The sequence below is a fragment of the Halichoerus grypus genome, chromosome 8 (genome assembly GCF_964656455.1).
Source record: "Halichoerus grypus chromosome 8, mHalGry1.hap1.1, whole genome shotgun sequence".
Taxonomy (NCBI): domain Eukaryota; kingdom Metazoa; phylum Chordata; class Mammalia; order Carnivora; family Phocidae; genus Halichoerus; species Halichoerus grypus.
In genome coordinates, this window is record NC_135719.1 from 25278560 (window position 1) to 25299289 (window position 20730).

The 20730-nt window shown below is 47.9% G+C and overlaps 1 protein-coding gene across 5 annotated transcripts in view; it reads right to left on the bottom strand.

The window, feature by feature from the left end:
- ADAMTS17 (ADAM metallopeptidase with thrombospondin type 1 motif 17) overlaps positions 1–20730 on the bottom strand; it is a 348978-nt gene that overhangs the window by 77095 nt on the left and 251153 nt on the right. For all 5 annotated transcript variants that reach the window (XM_078078954.1, XM_078078952.1, XM_078078953.1 and 2 more), the window contains 3 exons: positions 12317–12397; positions 3100–3257; positions 56–215 (listed from right to left, as the gene is read on the bottom strand). In XM_078078954.1, the coding sequence (XP_077935080.1) occupies positions 56–215; positions 3100–3257; positions 12317–12397 (399 nt within the window). The remainder of the gene's footprint in view (positions 1–55; positions 216–3099; positions 3258–12316; positions 12398–20730) is intronic.

Sequence of the window (20730 nt, forward strand, 5' to 3'; positions counted from 1 at the left end):
TGCCTTCCTTCAGCAAGACCCCACACCCAAAGGGCCCGCGACTCCGGCTGCTCACCTCCTCCACACTGCACGCTGCACCCTTCCCAGCCGCTGTGGGTCCAGATGAACAAAGAGTCCTGGGGTTTTTCGGGTTCACTCTGATTTTCCGCAGTGTAGTTGACAGGAACAGTGTACTCGTAATGGATTCCATAATTTTGGTCATGAAATAACAGCACCTGGATCAGCAGTACAAATCAAAGGTCGTTTTGAAATGGAGCAGAAGCCCACAGGCTTGCTGAATTTGCAAACTAAGCCACACTGTGGCCGTCTCCCTACTGGGGTAACCAGGTCTTTTCTGGGTTTCAAGAGGGGTTCATTCTAGGGGTGCTCCCTTATTTCAGTCTCGGGTTCCTCAGAGACTCAACTCAGGGGCAGGAGTGTATGCGGACCCTCAGCAGGGAGCTCTGCTCTCTCTCCCACTGGAGAAAGGACCAGTTTAGATGAGGACTTTGGGGAGGAGCAAGTTTGTGGGCTCTCAGGTGGCATTTTATAGGGAGAGCTGCTCCCCACAGCGCAAAGAACCCGTCCCACATACTCAGCCACGAAGATGCCCTTGCAGGCAAGAAAGACACAAATATGTGGCTTTGACCTAAAAAGGCATCTGAACAGGTAGGGTTACTCTACTCCTTTGAAAATGAACATCACTCTTCAGTCCCCAAGACCAGCCCTTGCTACATGTAAGGCAGGCTCACAGGCAAACACAACCCCACCGCACAGGAATCTTGGGGACTTCTGCTGAGGAGTCCAGGGGTGCCTGAGCCTTCTTGCTGCCACGGGAGCTAAGATGGTGATGCCCACAGGGTGGCAGGGGTGTGGCTCAAGGCTTAAAACTAGAGTGAGAGGGTGGGGAGCCAACCTGCCGCTTCGGGACGCTTGGGTCTGAAATCCTGGTGAGTGAGCAGATGGATGGGTCTGCCCTTTGTTTGGCAATCTGTGTACAAGCCCTGTAAGGACAGAGATGTTCTACCAGTATTATATTTCCATGTGTAATTGTGCAAAACAAGCCCTCTGGAGGGAGCCTGGCTGGAGGTGATGGGTCTTCAGGCTAGACTTGGAACCATTGGGCACTCCGGGGTCAAGGCTGTGATCAAGTTCACTTCCAGGCCTGGAAGAGTGTGTTCCACCTGCCCTGACCTGGGGAGGCCCCCATGCTGCCCCCGAGAATCTCTCAGCCCTCCAAGGGCTTGAGTTGCAGGGTGGGGGTGAGGTGCTAAGAGCAGCCTGGACCGCATAAACATCCACTTCTCCAAGAAACAGACTTGCAGTAATGCATTTGGAAAAATGCCTCCAGTTTTAAAAAAAACAAAAAACCTTCTTTAAAAGATCTTTATTATCTCAGTATGGGAATAAGACTGGTGCATCAAGAATCCATATGAAACCAATTTCATGCAATTTTGCAGCCATGTATAATTTGCGTGTGTGAGTGTGTAATTGGTTTCAAATGCAGGTTCCCGTGGCTCTGCGGGTGCTCCTGACCCTGCAAGCGATGTACGCACCCCAGTTTGGGGATGATGGACACCTATGTAGAGGCAGAGAGGCACCTCTCATTTCTAGGTTTAAAAACTTGAACTAATCATTATTTCAAGAGATAAAAGTGATTAATATTAGAGAGGGCTGGGACTTCGGCTGAGTTGAGTGTATCAGGCATGGTCTGAATGAATCCGGGCTGTGCATTTGCTTTAATGGGCTGACAATTCCCTCACAGTTTAGGAAAGCTTTGGGCAAGAGAGGGAAATACACCCATCCTAGGGTTTGCTAGAGAAAGCCAATTCACGTGCTAACAGGTGACATGGCTGCATGGTTTGATCTTTTTTTTTTTTTTATCTTGTCTTATGCTTCCTCTTGTAACCCCTTTTAAATCAGGACAGGCGGATTTGTTCTAATGCCTTAGATTAGGACATAATCTCATCACAGGGCGGTGGCTTAGGGACAGGTCCTTGGATCCCAGAAATCAAACGTGCGGGGCTACGTTGGCCATGGATTTAGTGGGCTGAGTGTGGCAGTCACAGGTTTATGGATGGCTGAAGCCAGGCATGGAAACCAGTTCCCTCTGCTCTCTCATCGTGTGGCGGGGGCAGGGCTGTCATGGGCGAGCCTGTCCCGGCAGAGCGGTCTCCTCAGGGGATTCCCAGAGAGGTGGCCGGCGACTCTTCTGGGTGTCACCTAACCTTGAACGGCCGCAGGTTGCCAGAGACCACAAATTAACGGAGAAAAACAAAATTTCCAAGCGGAGACTCTGGAAGCACAGAGGACAAAATGTGCTTTGGTTATAGACGCACAAATGGCCACGGAACCCGTGCTTTGGAACGAGACATGGAATCAATAATTCCGAGCAATCAGAAGTGAGCCATGGGAACTCCTGGACCTTAAGAAGGAAACAGTGGGCTTCCTTTCTCTGAAATCTTTAGTACTCTTAGAAGGACGCCTCACTGATGTTCAAGTGGTTCGCATGGGGTTCTCCCCACCTTGAGACAACAGGTAAGACAAGGTAGCCCCAACCCAGCCTGACTGCCTGGGATCCATGAGACTACACTGGGAGTCAACCTTCTAGTAGAACCCGGTTCTCCCTCTCCTGGTTCCCGAATGCCTGATGCAGAGCTGAGTCTGGAAAATCTGAGTGATGCTGGTTTGGAAACGGAGTCGACAGTTCATTTCCAAAAGGTAGTTTCCAGTGTGGATACACCAACTGTGGGGCGGACCTGTGCCATCTGATATAAAAACAGAGACTCTGAGCGGGGCTGTCTGCTCCATGGGGCCAAGTCTCCCTGGCTGTCACAGGGCCCAGTATTTCCTTCCCGGAGGCAGTTCCTTTTGAGAAAGATGGGAGCTCTGCCAGTGAAGAGCCAGGGCCAAGTCTGGGGAAGGGAAAATTCTCAGGCATGTGGCGAAAGGGATGAGATAAGAAAAGACCACGAGAGAGGGAGGCTTGAGCAGCAGGTGGCCAGGAAACCCACCAGGAACCAGGCGAGCTCCTCTCCCCAGCACCCCCGGGAAGAAGGGAACTGGCGAGATCCCTTGGAGCCTCAGGCTTGGGACAAAGGCAAGAGCATGGCAAGTTACCATCAGATGCAGTGGTATCTTGGTTGGTCCCTTGGCAGAAATCTTCTCCCACAGGCCCCTTCTAACGTAGCGCACAGTCGTGCCTGCAATCTGGTACTCTCCGGGGAGCTCTATCTTCCAATCGCTGTTGATGGATCTCTTATTGGTATCTTTCAGAGCTAGAAAGAAAAGGGAACATCATGGAATCAGGGGGCGTCAGTCTGCCGTTTCAGGGGAATCTCAGTGTCCTGAGGGATGGATCGGAGATCTCCCTCTCCACCTCTACAGGGGAAGGGAGGGAGGTCTACAGTGATAGAAGGTGAGCTTTCTGGATGCTGACAACAGAAGCCTGGCTCACAGGGGGCGAACAGCTCAAGACCCGCAGGACCCTCTGAGATAGAATGCCAGGGGATGGAGACAAGCGCAGCCCAATCACATTTTACTGAACTTCCAGGGTAGAGGGTCTTCTGCCTGATGGATGAATTCTATCTTAACATGTCCAACACTACAAAGAGGGGTTTGCTGCTTTAGCAAAACTCGTCAATTCATTTGACTGCTACCTACCTGGGGCTTTTTACAGTTATAGCCTAATCCAGCTTCTCTTAAGGATTTGAGAGCCCCATGTTAGTAAAGTGGGGGCTCCTTCAAGAAACAGTTGCTCTTCTATTAAATGGTAGAGTCTGGGAACCTGAGCCGACCACAGATGGGACAGTAGGGCTCGGACAATGCCACAAGGGTAGGGTTCAGTGGTCCTCGGGTTCATGCTCTGCGGGCTCACACCTCCACTCTGTATGGAATGTGTTGGAAGAAACAAAATCAACACTTTGTTGATTGGCCAGAGCAAAAATCTGCTTTTCCCTGCAAGCCATGTATTGATTATCTGAGTGCTGACCGTGACTTTCTTGTGTCCCCTTCTGCAGTGAAATTCTGTGTTTTTTTTGTTTCGTTTTGTTATTTAGGAAAGACAAGAGCTAAGAGGTTCTGGCATTTGGGAGAAGGTCACAGATGATAGTAGGTTGACAACAAGTCTTCTGTCACTCAAATGATGAAACTCCCAGGACACCCTGGGGGCAATGCCTCCCTCTCTGCAAGGGCAGCTGGAGCCCTCCCATGCCCCAATGCCCCCAGTGCTCGCAATCGCTTTGGGACCCTGCTCGGTCCACAATCAGCGAAAGCGGGTTCCACCCCATTCCTTCCTCTCGGCTCCCAGAGGCCAGAAATAAAACACCCGCATTTCGTACCGATTGTGGATAATGAGAGTTGAAACCAAAAAGGGGTTTCTGTTAGCCCTGAATCCATGAACCCCAAGGCTGGGTCAGGACCTGGTTGGACCTGGTCAGGCCACCAGCAGCTGGGCTGTCTCTAGGACATTTTGGTCCCAGTGCTTGCTCCCGCCCTGCCAGGCTGTCCTGGGGCACATGGAGGAGATGCATGCTCACGACTCCTTGCTTCTAGGAACTGCCAAGAGAAACTAGGAAAGAAGCAGGAAGGGTTGTTTTCCAGTAGAGCGACTTCTCGTCGGGATTTCATATCCAGGGTGGTTGTGCAGAGTGAGTGGTGGAGGGTTATAGGACTCCAGGGAAGGCTTAGAAAAGGGAAGGCTCTACCTCTTGGAATTGAACATTTCCCTTCAAGAAATTCTACCTGCTACTGAAATTTCCTATGAGAAGGAAGTGAGAATGTAAGGACATTTCCCTTCAAGAAATTCTACCTGCTACTGAAACTTCCTATGAGAAGGAAGTGAGAATGTAAGGATACTCACAATCTCTGCTCCTTTGTCCCTTCCTCAGCCAAAACCTACCAGCCACCTTTCAAGGGGCATGTTCTTGGATTTAGCCCCTATATGTACTTTTACCCATTTACTCTTCCCAACAACTCTCCAAGGTAAAGCATTATTTTCCCCTTTTCACAGATGAGGAAATGGGGGCACAGAGAGGTTAAGTTACCTGCCTAATGTCACACAGCTATGAAGAGTGGACAACCTGAACCTAAATGCACCAAGCTCAGCACTCTCACTACTCTGGCAATTTAAATTCCCATATTCTTTAGGTCATAGCCTCCATCTAGAGTCTTATGACAAATGCAAAAATGCACAAGTGTCCTACTTGTTTTCCAAGAGAACACATTCCAGGCTCGAACTGCTGCTGGGTCTCATGTTCTATATACCCTTATAAAAATAACACAACTCGCAGATTGTTCTTTCTACTTCTCTGTAGGTTTGGAAAATTGTTTCTTGCACACGTAAATTTGGTTTCAGAAATCAGTGCAGGCTGGTGGGATGGGGCAGACAGACACAGTGAGGGGCCAGAGTCCTCAAGGAATGGTTTCAGGAAGAACGAGTCAGACCGGGAAGCTCAGGGAGCGGCCGATATGTGCCCCCCTTCCTTCCCCCTCCCCCCACCCCGCCAGTCAGGGCCTCCTAGCTGCATGATGAGGACACAGCTCCTGCCCTCAGCGAGCTCAACATTTGGAAGGGAGACAGGTGAGAAAACAGATAAACACAGCACAGCTTCATAGGCTCTGTGGCAGAGGTGAGTTCAGGGCCCGCATATGTATGTGTGGGACGGGGGCATATGGGGAAAACTTTCTGGAAGAAAAGCAGAGGTACACTTGAGGTGAGACTGCAAGAAGAGCAGGGAGAAGAGGTGGCCTGGGCATGCCTGGCAGGCATGGACTGTGGATCCTCACCCGGGGCGGCCATGATTGCTCTTCCTAAGGCCACTGCTCTGTGTGGAGAAGCAAGTGGGAGGGGAAGCAATTTTTCCCCCCAGAAGTCTGGCTGGGAAAAGGAGGCGAGATGAGGAGTGGCTCTAAAGGGTGGAGAAGGACAGAGAAGTTTCACTGTTCTTGTTATCGGGGTGGGAGACCTTGAGCATGTTGAGACCCCCTCCCCCACCCGGAACTTGGAGTTAGAGAGATGGGCAGAGTTTCTTTAGAGCTGTATGCTGACCACCACCATGCTTGGCCCACCCCCTAGAACCCACTTCCCACACTCTGGGGTGGCTGCTCTCCTTGTCACTGGTCACCCACATGCACCAGCTGACTCTCCCACTCAGTGCCCTGGGCTGGGGCCTTGGGTTTAAGAGTTGGGGCCCTGACCTTGTTCTCATGTTATGGCTGTTGTGAATAGTGTGTTGGCTGCCTGGCATCTATTTCTCTTTCTTCAAGTAACAACAGCCCAGAGTTTCCTTTGGGGGTATGTTCTTCCTCTAACTGACCCCAAATTCATCTCAGTTCCAGGTATGGGCCCATCACCCAACCCTGGACAGTGAGAGTCAGTTCTAAGACTTCCGTTCTCTTTGGGAAGAAGCAGCTTTCTTTCCACAGGATTGCCCAGAGACTCAAAGTAAATCTGGATTACCAGTGCATGGGAAGAGGCCCCCAGATTAAAGTCAACTGAGAGAGGACAGTGGTGCCAGGGTCGAGAGGGACAGTTTCCCATGATATCATTTTAAGCCCCTGGATCCAGCAGTGCCTGAAGCTGGTGCTCAGCAACTGAGAACTGCATTTGGCTTTCACATGTGTCTTTTGAAGGTTGGGTTTTTGTTTGTTTGTTTGTTTGTTTTTAAATACTAACCATGATAGGGGCAGGGCAACTTGGGAAAGAAGATTACTAGTATGGACTCCTAGAAACCACCCTAGGATCCTTAGCAGTGTAAGCTTTGTACCCTGAGATTTAGAAGACCTGGCCTACTCTGTCGAGGCCTTAAACTGTCTCCTGAGCCTCTGCTCCCGTCTGGCACTAATGCCCAGGATGAGGTGGCTCTTTCTTACTGAGCCTTGTTTGTGCATTTCCTCGGCCCTTTGTGTAAGGCGCTGTAAAGTGACTTAGTGAATTATACAGGGAAAGCTACTATGCCTCCATGCCAAAAGTCAAACATCTGGGGGGGGGGGGGTCAAGCCTGGGAAGGACTGGAAAAAGTCCAGGAGGGTGCACCTGGAGGCGATTATAAAACCATCTGCAGAAACAGCACGTAGAGGTATGGGGGCCAGCCTGGGGAGCCCCGCTTCTGCCAGCAGAGGCACCCGCTGTGGCTGATCCAGGGGCCAGATGGAGAGCCAGCTGGGGCTTGGGGCATGCCAGCCTCCGATCACCAGAGCAGGGTCGTGCCTGTTGGTAGGGGGAAGTGCTGAGAGGGGCAGGTGGAGGAGACACTGCAGGAGGTGGTCTGCAGGGGGGTCTGGGGTGGCTTGGATGAGCGGGTATTGGTCACAGAAGAGGGGGAGGGGATGTGAGAGTGGCAGGCGGTGGCTGGCCAGTTAGGCCAGAACAAGGTCAGTGGCCGAATGGGGGAAGAACACGTCAGACGGCGGAGCACTGGTAACCAGCTTGCTAGCGAGAACCTAGATTTACAGTAGATTTCCCACCATCCGTGTGACCCCAGTGAATGCAGAGCTCCTCCAGGCCATACACCACTGCTGAGGCGCCCCCAGGAGTTCGGAAAGCACCTGGCTTTGCTTTCCAAGGCCTGGTCTGGAGCTGCTGACTCGGGGAAGTCTCACACTATCACAGCTTTGGGGGTGTGGGCGGGGCTCTCATGGCCCTAGAAAGAATAAACCCACCTCCACGGCAGCTGCAAGCTTCCAGGCACTGCAAACGTGGCTTTTAAGTAATCTCTACACCCAACCTGGGGCTTGAACTCACAACCCTGAGATCCAGAGTTGCATGCTCTACCAACTGAGCCAGCCAGGTGGCGCAAACGTGGCTTTACAACCGCCACTTGGCACCCCATCCTTGGGACAGTTTGATCTTGATGCCAATCCTTGACGAATTTTGCGGCAGGAGGAAAAACACAGAGAGAAACGTAGGGACTCAGCAATTCCACGAAGCACGGCAATCGCTTCAAACCTACTGACTTTGGGTGAGGAATCTAGTCAGCAAGAGTCAGAAATCTGCAAGGTGCTGGGGTCCAGTGGTGGCACTGGGACTTCCTGTTAAGATGGGAATTTAGCATCTGAGATTCCTTCAGAAGGGCAGGACAGCCGCCTCAGAGAATCTCTTGGAACATCAAGATCATTATTAGTAGCGAATACATAGGTTCGGTGTAGAGTCCAATGAGAAGCCCATGTTGTGGGGCCAGGTCAGCTCCAGACGGTGAGAACACAGATCACCCCCTGGCTCATCTGCATCAGCCTCCCCCCAAGGCTAGCTTCCCTCAGCAGGGTTTGCGAGAGCCGGTGGGGCAGCCCCTTGCCAGAGCCCTTTCCAAGGCCTTGTACATAATGCTGCATTCTTTTTCTGAAAGAAGGCCCCAGAGTTAAGTAAGTTTCAGGCCCTACAAGTTCCTGTCCCTCTCAATCCTGTGGCATGGAGGGTCTAGGCAAGTCCCCTGTGTCTGTAAGCAGGTTGAGGTTGGTTTGCATCTGAAATTAGGATTTTTAGGCCCAGAAATTCAACAGGGGCTATTGAAAGGATTACACATGCTTTGATTTGACTGGCAAATAATAAAGTGACCAACAAAGGGAAATCCTGAGTGACTTGATCTGTGCTGTCTGAAGTTTTGATTTGCTGGGGAGGAAATTTTTGCTTGCTGGTTCTGTCTGGGTCAGAGGCTGGATGTTTTAAGCCACCGTCCAAAATAGAACAGTGCTGGCTTTTGTGTATTTGGCTTAGAAGCCTTTAGGGGCCTCTAGCAGCTAGAGAGACTTCTGCAGGGACGAGGATGGGCACGAGCTCTCTCTTGCTCTCTTGCTCCTGTGGCAGAACAAAACCATTCCATCAAGGAATGACCCAGAACGTGAGGTCACGTGGCCAATGTCCATTTCCCTCCCGGGCCCCTCTTTCTCCCTGTGGACATCTACACATCGTCCCTGGACGTCCAGGCACTGTGAGAAAAGATCCTGAGCCATTCTGGGGAGCAGAGGGGGGTAGGGGGGAACATTCCTGCTGGGAGGGCACAGCTCCTCCCTACGGCTGGCTGGAGGCAGACTGAAGAGGTCCGACCCCATCTGCAGGCTCTCCTCTTGCATGGTGCTGTGCAGAAGCTGGGCTTCTTTTTGTCTTTCTCCCTCTTGGATTCCACTGCAAGACTTGACCCACAGTCAACCTACTTCTAATCCTGGCATCCCGTCAGTTCCTTTTATTTCCACTCCGAGTGCTGCCAGCTCTGTTCTGAGCTGTGGATGCAAACTGCAGCGGCATTCCCTGGGCCAGGTGGTTTGGAGCTGAGAGCCAGGCAGCGTGGGCTGAAGGTAGGTGGGGAGAAATTCTTCAGGAAGGGCTCCCAGCAAATGTGAGAGAGTAAGTCAAGGTTACACTGGGTTGACTTCCAAAGCACCCACAGCCCCGAGTGGAAACAAGGCTTGTTTGAACTAACTTTAGAAACATGACGAGTGTGGACCACCTTCGGATTTGCCCTCATTCACACACCAGGTCCTGGGCTCCTGGGACTAAAACGTAGGACTAAGATAAGAAGACAAAAGCTGGCTCCAAGCTCCCTTGGAGGTCCAGCGCTTTGGGGGAAGTTACACCGAACCAATCTCCTTGGGATGGAGATTTGCCTCCTTGAAGTCCACACAAAGAAGTAAAAGCAATGGGCACATGCAACACATGTTCTCCAGTGAAAAGACATCCCCCTCTGCTGATATCAGGGCAATTCTGGGAGGCTCGTGAATGGCCGCAGACCCCAATGATACAAGGCGTCTGGATAAGCTCCTGAATGAACCCCTGGAGCCTCCGTCTCGCCCTCAGTGAAATAGGCAAAGCAATACTTTGCAGTGCTTTTGGGGGTGGTGAGGAGTCAGGTCTGCAAAGCAAGGCAGGGCTCAATGCCTGGGAGCCACAAAGGTTGATGTTCATGCAGACCACAGGAGCCGAGAGGAACCAACGGGAGAGCCAGCCCCCCACGGGCAACACTCACTAGTTACGTGGCCCTAACACGGGTTCCAGGGAGAAGTTCATTTTTACTATAGGAATTAGAAGTTGGGCAATCTAAAGGATTCTGACATCCTTCTGTCCTTATCTTGCCACAGGAAAGTACAGATAATGTTCCGAATTTCAAGGGCCACCTGGGGCTGGGTCAGGGGCAGGAATGGTGCTGGGAAGTCTGGGAAGCCCGGACCGGAAGCCAAGGGACTCGCTTGCTGGGGCACCTGCTGGTGCTCTGATGGAAGAACCAAGCAGTTGACCTTGGAACCGTGCCAGCTCCTGGGATAGTGAGATCATGTCAAAGGCAACGTCTGCCACCCACCAAGGCCCGGTGCCCCCCAGGGAGCAGAAATGTCTCTCCCAGGTAGGTGAGGGCTGATGTATCTAGTCGGAAAGGGTAACTTTTGGGGGTGACACTGGGTGACTGGGCTTCCAAAGCAAATGCTGGTGAGGTTGACCCAGTTTCCTCAGGTGGGCAGAGAGGGGGTGGGCTCTTTGGGAATTTAGTAAAAAAGGCCACCTCTCTGCAGAAGCTGCCAAGAGCACAAGTACCACAAGGCTACTTTAGAAAGCATGTATAAGCATCGTTCCATCTGCAGTGATAGCTGGGGCAACTGCAGACAAGGGTGCCAGGCTAGACTGGGACAGCGTCCATGCTGGGGGTTGGGTAGCAAAGCCACGGAGGCTGATGAGAGCCATGTGGGTGTCAACCTAAGGGATGGTAAGGTCCTACCCTGGTAGCAGGAGACGCAGTGGCCTCAAGGAGGCGGGGTGGACGGCAGAAGAGAAAGCTGCAGAGGAGGGGACAGGGCTGCTTGGGACACAGTAGGGACCCCAGGGGGCTGCTTACTGGCGAGCCCTGGTGTGGGCAGTCAGGAACAAGAACTCCCGGCCCCACTCCTGCCTCTCCCCCAAGTGCATATGTGAGGATTAGCTCGGTGTCTGCAAACGGTTCTTATAGGATGGTGGTCTTCATTGTAAACTTGCCTACTACAGGTTTGTTTTATGTCTGTCTAGTCAGACTTTGAGTTTCTTTCTTTTTTTCAAAGATTTTATTTATTTATTTGGGAGAGAGAGAGAGAGCAAGCACGAGCAGGGGGAGAGACTCAGGGAGAAGGAGAAGCAGACCCTCTGGTGAGCAGGGATCCTGACCCGGGGTCCGATCCCAGGACCCAGAGATCATGACCTAAGCTGAAGGCAGATGCATAACCGACTGAGCCACCCAGGTGCCCCAGACTTTGAGTTTCTCAAGCAGGGACCATTTCAAAGAAAGACTTAGATCCTTCCATATCTATGAAGGCAGGAATGTGGACAAAGATGTAATTTTTTTAAAAAATCAGTGATAAAAGGTGAAATGAAAGCATTTTGTGAATAACTTCATTTCAGCCAAAACTACTTAATTCTTAAGTTTGAAGCCAGAGAGAGAGAGAGAGAGAGAGAGAGAGAGAGATCATGTCCTATATATTCTTGTCAATCTCAAACAGAACCTTGCCATACAGACTGAGGAGATTATAATAGGAGGAAGCCCAGAAGAAGGGTACCTGGGTAGGAGATCAGCCACCTCCAATTTGAAATCTAACCCAAGATAGAACATAGGAGGAGGGCTGGCGGGAGGACACGGGTCACAGCATGTCCCAACCCAGTGAACTATGAGTAGAGGCAATCGTCAGGCACCTTGCTCGTCCCCATAGCAGCATACAGAACACTTAGGGCTCAACCCACGTACCAGGCAGACCTTTGCAAGGGCCAGTGGAGAGACTGGCCATTACGCTTAGGATACACTCAGAGGGACTTTGGTGGCTAAGAAGGGGTTCAATTGAATAATTCTTAGGGCTTAACGTATGGTTCTGTTGAAGGCAATGAAGACCAATCTGGAATGGAACCCCATCTTTCCATAGAAAGACACAGGCATTTGTGCCTGAAGTCAATAGAGTTGGCCACTAGGAATTTGGGGTACACAGCACTTAGTGAAAACCAGTGTTCTTTTGTGCTCCCATTAGATCTAGGACTATTACTCATTTTTTCCAGCTAAGAAATCATCCCCAGAGCCATCAACGGCTGGGCAATGTGTCCATGCTGTGCGGGCTAAAGCTGCTCTGGGTTCTCCCGGGGTAACTATGGGAGACTTTCGCTACCCCAATTTGTTGCCTCCTTCCTACTGATCCCCCGCTTTCCCCATCCACCTTGGGGGGTGGCTACACTTCAGCCAAATAGGACAGGATCGTATGGTGCACTGTGAGTACTTCTATCGTTATACCTCGGATACGAGTATAAAACCCACGGCCTGGGAGAATGATGCTGGACCACATAATCAGCCTGATCATCCAAATCTCAGAACATAAATCATGAGTCAGATTCTTTTTGTTTTACCCAGAAAACTGTGGGCAGGTTTATCCTCCACCACGCGAATCCTCCGAGCTCCCGCCGGAATGATAGCAGCTTCGATATAACCTGTGGTGGCAGAGAACAGAAAGGTGAAGCACGCCTCCACCCCCAGCAGAGGCCCACATAGAACTCCCTACCAAAATCCCCCCTCCCCCCCGCCCCACCCCCATGGTGATTTCAGAGCCTGCTGCTGGCCCGGCTCTAAAAAATCAACTAACAAGGAGCGTTCTTCTATGGCCAGAACCTCCAGGCTGCCCAAATTCCAGGGAGCACCACTCCTGTGTGTCGAGAGTTGAATTGTGTCTCCCCCACCCCCCCCATTCTTAGGTTGAAGTCCTAATCCCCACTACCTCACAATGTGACCTGATTTGGAAATTGGGCCTTTGCAGATGTGATTCGCTACGATGAGATCCCACTGGAGTAGGGTGGGCACTTTATCTTATAAAGGGGGAATTTGGATGCAGACACACACACACACACAACTCCATGGAAGCAGAAAGCAGAGATCAGGGTGATGCATCTACAAGCAAAGCCACCAGAGGCTAGGGGAGAGGCATGAAGCAGATTCTTCCTTCCAGCATTCCGAAGGAAGCAACCCTGCCCACACCTTGATCTTGGACTTGTAGCTTCCAGAGCCGTGGGACACGAATGGTCCATTGGTTATGCCACTCAGGTTGTGGTACTTGGTGACAGAGGCCCTTACAGACTGAGACAGCCTGGAATCCTGTGGGGACAGCCCTTCCCTGGAGCACAAGGGCAGCGTGCCCCTGTCCACTCCATCTGCGGGAGGCTCCTTTGGGCTTTGCTGTACTCTGAGCCCCAAATCCATGGAATGATGGCAGAAGCTAAGCTCCGTGCCCAGTGGCAAAACCACTTCTTAACACACAGTGCGCCGTTGCCTGCTTCCACTGATCTCTGGGCATTTCTGCAACTCTCCCAGTGCATGCTTTGTCTATCTCCTTGAGTATTTCCAACGAATACAGGAGGTCCTCAGAGGCCTTCCTCTGCCCATCCTCTGACCCCACATGTGCCCAGACAGTGGGGGGATAATGAAGATTCAGGGAGGGTATGACCGAGGCTGCCGGACAGGAGGTCAGCCACTGACTACTGCCTGGTTAACTGGGTCAATAAGTGAGCCAAGCACTATGGTGAGATTTTGAAATGCAGGCTGGTAATCATTTTGTTTTGATTTTCATTTGGGTTTTAGACAAGGGTTATATGTGTTTGCTTCAGCAATTTAGATGATGATCCCAAATTAGATTATGAATCCTTCCCCTGTGGTTCCTAAATGTGATCCTCAGAGTCAGCAAGGGAGCATTAAAAAGGAGAGCTTTCTGAGCCCAGCTATGTAGAGATTACGGAAATACCTATTTGCGTGAGGTTGGTTTATTTCCTCATTTTCTCACAGTAAAACGAGCCTTATTTTTATTATAAAAATAGTACATGATAATTCAAACCACAGAAGGGGGAAAAAAAAACAAAGCAAGATGAACCTGTACCATGTTGCATTACAGAAATTATCCCTAAAAAAACCAAAATTTTGGAGACTAGCCTTTTCAGCATCTATTAATGCATATAAAAATACATACACCATTTTACATGAATAGGTTACTGTATGGAGTTTTAAAAGAGCAGGGACAACTTTAAAATAATTAGAGTTTTGCTAGGCAGTATGTGCCCAAGGTACAAAATTCAAGTTACAAAAGGTTATAGTAGAGGGGCGGAGCAAGATGGCGGAGGAGTAGGAGACCTGGATTTCGCCTGGTCTCAGGAATTCAGCTGGATGGGGATCAAACCATTCTGAACACCTATAAACTCAACAGGAGATTGAAGAAAAGAATAGCAACGACTCTCTGAACAGAAAAGCGACCACTTTCTGGAAGGTAGGACGTGTGGAGAAGTGATTCCGAGGCGATATTCGGGAGGATAGACGGTGGGGGAGGGGCCTCCGTCGGCCGCTTCTGGCAAGTGATAGAGCCATGGAGCACAAAATTGGAACTTTTAGAAGTCAGCTCCGCTGAGGGACGTCACTCTGGTGGCTAAGCGGGGGGTGGGACCCTCGCGGGACAGTGTGGTCTCAGGACCCTCGGGGTCACAGAAAGACCGGGGGTGCCTGAGTGCGGCAGAGCTCCCAGGTATCGGAGCAGGGAAGTCGGCTGCAGAGACGGAGCCCAGGCGCGGGCTCTCAGCTCGGGGTTGCCATAAACCGTGATCCGCGGCACAGTCGGGCCACTGCTCCTCCAGCAGGGACCCAACAAGCGGCAGATCCGGGGAGACTCACCTTCCTCCCCCGGGAGGAGCGGCGCGGGAGCGCACCGCGGGGATCTGCTGGGTTTGGAGACTCCACCCGGGGTCGGGTGCCAGAGATAGAAACGCGCGGTCACAGGCCGGGTGAGCACGGAGTGCGGCCGGAGACCGGGGAGACGGGAGTGACTGACGGCTTTTCTCTGGGGGCTCACTGAGGAGCGGGGCTGCGAGTGCTCACCTCCTCCGGGGCGGAGATTGGGAGGCCGCCATTTTCACTCTCGGCCTCCAAGGCTGTACGGAAAGCTTGCAGGGAACAAAAGCTCCGGAGAGCAAACCCGAGCAGATTACTTAGCCTGGACCGGCAAGGGCGGGGCAATTCCGCCTCTGGCAAAGACATTTGGGAACCACGGCAACAGGCCCCTCCCCCAGAAGATCAGCAAGAACAGCCAGCCAAGACCAAGTTTACTGATCAATGAGAATGGCAGAACTCCAGCACTAGGGGAATACTGCACATAGAATCCATGGCTTTTTCACCATGATTCTTTAGTCTTTGAAAGTTAATTTTTCTTTTAACTTTTTTTTTTTTTGAATTTTTCTTTTTCCCTTTTCCAGCCAACATCTTATCAATCCCTTTTTAAAAAAACATTCTTATTTTTCATTTTTAGAGTCATATTCTATCCCTTCATAGTAGTTACCCTTATTTTTGGCATATATATATATATATAAGTTGTTCTCTTTAAAATTTTGAGATACACTTTCTTCTAACAGATCAAAATATACCCTAAATCTCTAGTGTATGGCTTTGTTCTAGTCTCCTGCCTGATCACATTCTCTCCCTTTTTCTTTTTTAAATCCTCTTTTTTTAAACAAATTCTTATCAATTCCTTTTATAAAATTTTTTATAATTTTCATCTTTACAGTCATATTCCATCCCTTCATCATATCAACCCTTGTTTTTGTACATATATAAGTTTTTCTTTCTTTAAAATTTTGGGAGGCACTTTCTTCTAACAGACCAAAATACACCCAAAATCTAGTGTGTGGCACTAATCTCTGCACCAGCCTGATCATATTTTGTTTTTGTTTTTTGTTTTGTACTGTTTTTGTTTCCTTTTATCTTTTTCTTTTTCTTTTTTCTTTCTTTCCCTTTCTTTTCCCCTGGCTTCAGGTCTTTTCTGATTTGTTTAGAGTATATTTTCTGGGGATTTTGTTACCCCGTTAGCATTTTGTTCTCTCATTCATCTATTCTCCTCTGGACAAAATGACAAGACAGAAAAAATCACCTCAACAAAAAGAACAAGAGGTAGTACCGACTGCCAGGGACCTACTCAATACCGACATTAGTACAATGTCGATCTAGAGTTCAGAATCATCACTTTAAAGATACTAGCTGGGCTTGAAAAAGGTATGGAAGTTATTAGAGAAACCCTTTCTGGAGAAAAAAAAGAATTAAAATCTAACCAAGTCGAAATCAAAAAGGCTATTAATGAGGTGCAATCAAAAATGGGGGCGCTCACTGCTAGGATAAATGAGGCAGAAGAGAGAATCAGTGACATAGAAGACCAAATGATGGAAAATAAAGAAGCTGAGAAAAAGAGAGATAAACAACTACTGGATCACGAGGGCAGAATTCGAGAGATAAGTGATACCATAAGACGAAACAACATTAGAATAATTGGGATCCCAGAAGAAGAAGAAAGAGAGAGAGGGGCAGAAGGTATATTGGAGCAAATTAGAGCAGAGAACTTCCCTAATTTGGGGAAGGAAACAGGCATCAAAATCCAGGAGGCACAGAGAACCCCTCTCAAAATCAATAAAAATAGGTTAACACCCCAACATCTAATAGTAAAACTTACGAGTCTCAGAGACAAAGAGAAAATCCTGAAAGCAGCTCGGGAGAAGAGAGATGTAACCTACAATGGTAGAAACATTAGATTGGCAACAGACCTATCCACAGAGACCTGGCAGGCCAGAAAGGACTGGCAGGATATATTCAGAGCACTAAACGAGAAAAATATGCAGCCAAGAATACTATATCCAGCTAGGCTGTCATTGAAAATTGAAGGAGAGACAAAAAGCTTCCAGGACAAACAAAAAGGAATTTGCAAACACGAAACCACCCCTACAAGAAATATTGAAAGGGGTCCTCTAAGCAAAGAGAGAGCCTAAAAGCAACATAGACCAGAAAGGAACACAGACAATATACAGGAACAGTCACCTTCAGGCAATACAATGGCACTAAATTCCTATCTTTCAATAGTTACCCTGAATGTAAATGGGCTAAATGCCCCAATCAAAAGACACAGGCTATCAGATTGGATTAAAAAGCAAGACCCATCAATATGCTGTCTGCAAGAGACTCGTTTTAGACTCAAAGACACCCCCAGATTGAAAGTGAGGGGGTGGAAAACCATTCACCATGCTAATGGACACCAAAAGAAAGCTGAGGTGGCAATCCTTATATCAGACAAATTAGATTTTAAACCAAAGACTGTAATAAGAGATGAGGAAGGACACTATATCCTACTTAAAGGGTCTATCCAACAAGAAGATCTAACAATTGTAAATATCTATGCCCTTAACATGGGAGCGGCCAATTATATAAGGCAACTAATAACAAAAGCAAAGAAACACATTGACAACAATACAATAATAGTGGGAGACTTTAACACCCCCCTCACTGAAATGGACAGATCATCTAAGCAAAAGATCAACAAGGAAATAAAGACTTTAAATGACATACTGGACCAAATGGACTTCACAGACATATTCAGAACATTCCATCCCAAAGCAACGGAATACACATTCTTCTCTAGTGCCCATGGAACATTCTCCAGAATCGATCACATCCTAGGTCACAAATCAGGTCTCAACCGGTACCGAAAGATTGGGATCATTCCCTGCCTATTTTCAGACCACAATGCTTTGAAACTAGAACTCAATCACAAGAGGAAAGTGAGAAAGAACTCAAATACATGGAGGCTAAAGAGCATCCTACTAAAGAATGAATGGGTCAACCAGGAAATTAAAGAAGAATTAAAAAAATTCTTGGAAACCAATGAAAATGAAAACACCACTGTTCAAAATCTTTGGGATGCAGCAAAGGCAGTCCTAAGAGGAAAGTATATAGCAATACAAGCCTTTCTCAAGAAACAAGAAAGGTCTCAAATATACAACCTAACCCTACGCCTAAAGGAGCTGGAGAAAGAACAGCAAATAAAGGCCTAAACCCAGCAGGGGAAGAGAAATCATAAAGATCAGAGCAAAAATCAATGAAATAGAAACCAAAAGAACAGTAGAACAGATCAACGAAACTAGGAGCTGGTTCTTTGAAAGAATTAACAAGATTGATAAAACCCTGGCCAGAATTATCAAAAAGAAAAGAGAAATGACCCAAATCAACAAAATCATGAATGAAAGAGGAGAAATAAAAACCAAAACCAAAGAAATACAAACAATTATAAGAATATATTATGAGCAACTCTATGCCAGCAAATTAGATAACCTGGAAGAAATGGATGCATTCCTAGAGATGTATCAACTACCAAAACTGAACCAGGAAGAAATAGAAAACCTGAACAGACCTATAAACACTAAGGAAATTGAAGCAGTCATCAAAAATCTCCCAACAAACAAAAGCCCAGGGCCAGATGGCTTGCCAGGGGAATTCTACCAAACATTTCAAGAAGAATTAATACCTATTCTTCTGAAACTGTTCCAAAAAATAGAAATGGAAGGAAAACTTCCAAACTCGTTTTATGAGGCCACCATTACCTTGATCTCCAAACCAGACAAAGACCCCATTAAAAAGGAGAATTACAGACCAATATCCTTGATGAACTGGATGCAAAAATTCTCACCAAAACACTAGCCAATAGGATCCAACAGTCCATTAAAAGGATTATTCACCACGACCAAGTGGGATTTATCCCTGGGCTGCAAGGTTGGTTCAACATCCGCAAATCAATCAACGTGATACAATACATTAACAAAAGAAAGAACAAGAATCATATGATCCTCTCAATAGATGCAGAAAAAGCATTTGACAAAGTACAGCATCCTTTCTTGATCAAAACTCTTCAGAGTATAGGGATAGAGGGTACATACCTCAATATCATAAAAGCCATCTATAAAAAACCTACAGCGAATATCATTCAAAATGGGGAGAAACTGAGAGCTTTCCCCCTAAGGTCAGGAACGCAGCAGGGATGTCCACTATCACCACTGCTATTCAATATAGTACTAGAAGTCCTAGCCACAGCAATCAGACAACAAAAAGAAATCAAAGGCATCCAAATCGGCAAAGAAGAAGTCAAACTCTCACTCTTTGCAGATGATATGATACTTTATGTGGAAAACCCAAAAGACTCCCCCACAAAACTGCTAGAACTCATATAGGAATTCAGTCAAGTGGCAGGATATAAAATCAATGCACAGAAATCAGTGGCATTCCTATACACCAACAACAAGACAGAAGAAAGAGAAATTAAGCAGTCGATCCCATTTACAATTGCACCCAAAACCATAAGATACCTAGGAATAAATCTAACCAAAGAGGCAAAGGATCTGTACTCAGAAAACTATAAAATACTCATGAAAGAAATTGAGGAAGACACAAAGAAATGGAAAAACGTTCCATGCTCGTGGATTGGAAGAACAAATGTTGTGAAGATGTCAATGCTACCTAGAGCAATCTACACATTCAATGCAAACCCCATCAAAATACCATCCACTTTTTCCAAAGAAATGGAACAAATCATCCTAAAATTTGTATGGAACCAGAAAAGACCCCGAATAGTCAGAGGAATGCTGAAAAAGAAAAGCAAAGCTGGCGGCATCACAATTCCGGACTTCCAGCTCTATTACAAAGCTGTCATCATCAAGACAGTACGGTACTGGCACAAAAACAGACACATAGATCAATGGAACAGAATAGAGAGCCCAGAAATGGACCCTCAACTCTATGGTCAAGTAATCTTTGACAAAGCAGGAAAGAATGTCCAATGGAAAAAAGACAGTCTCTTCAACAAATGGTGTTGGGAAAATTGGACAGCCACATGCAGAAGAATGAAACTGGACCATTTCCTTACACCACACACAAAAATAGACTCCAAATGGTTGAAAGACCTAAATGTGAGGGAGGAGTCCATCAAAATCCTAAAGGAGAACACAGGCAGCACCCTCTTCGACCTCAACCACAGCAACTTCTTCCTAGAAACATCACCAAAGGCAAGGGAAGCAAGGGCAAAAATGAACTCTTGGGACTTCATCAAGATAAAAAGCTTTTGCACAGCAAAGGAAACAGTCAACAAAACCAAAAGACAACCGACAGAATGGGAGAAGATATTTGCAAATGACATATCAGATAAAGGGCTAATATCCAAAATCTATAAGGAACTTATCAAACTCAACACCCAAAGAACAAATGATCCAATAAAGAAATGGGCGGAAGACACAAACAGACATTTTTCCAAAGAAGACATCCAAATGGCCAACAGACACATGAAAAAGTGCTCAACATCGCTCGGCATCAGGGAAATCCAAATCAAAACTTCAATGAGATACCACCTCACACCAGTCAGAATGGCTAAAATTAACAAGTCAGGAAATGACAGATGTTGGCGGGGATGCGGAGAAAGGGGAACCCTCCTACACTGTTGGTGGGAATGCCAGCTGGTGCAACCACTCTGGAAAACAGTATGGAGGTTCCTCAAAAAGTTGAAAATATAGCTACCATATGATCCAGCAATTGCACTACTGGGTATTTACACCAAAGATACAAACGTAGGGATCCGAAGGAGTACGTGCAGCCCGATGTTTATAGCAGCAATGTCCACAATAGCCAAAGTGTGGAAAGAGCCAAGATGTCCATTGATAGATGAATGGATAAAGAAGAGGTGGTATATATATACACAATGGAATATTATGCAGCCTTCAAAAGGAATGAGATCTTGCCATTTGCAACGATGTGGATGGAACTGGAGGGTGTTATGCTGAGCGAAATAAGTCAATCAGAGAAAGACATGTATCATATGACCTCACTGATATGAGGAATTTTTAATCTCAGGAAACAAACTGAGGGTTGCTGGAGTGGGGAGTGGGGTGGGAGGGATGGGGTGGCTGTGTGAAAGACATTGGGGAGGGTATGTGCT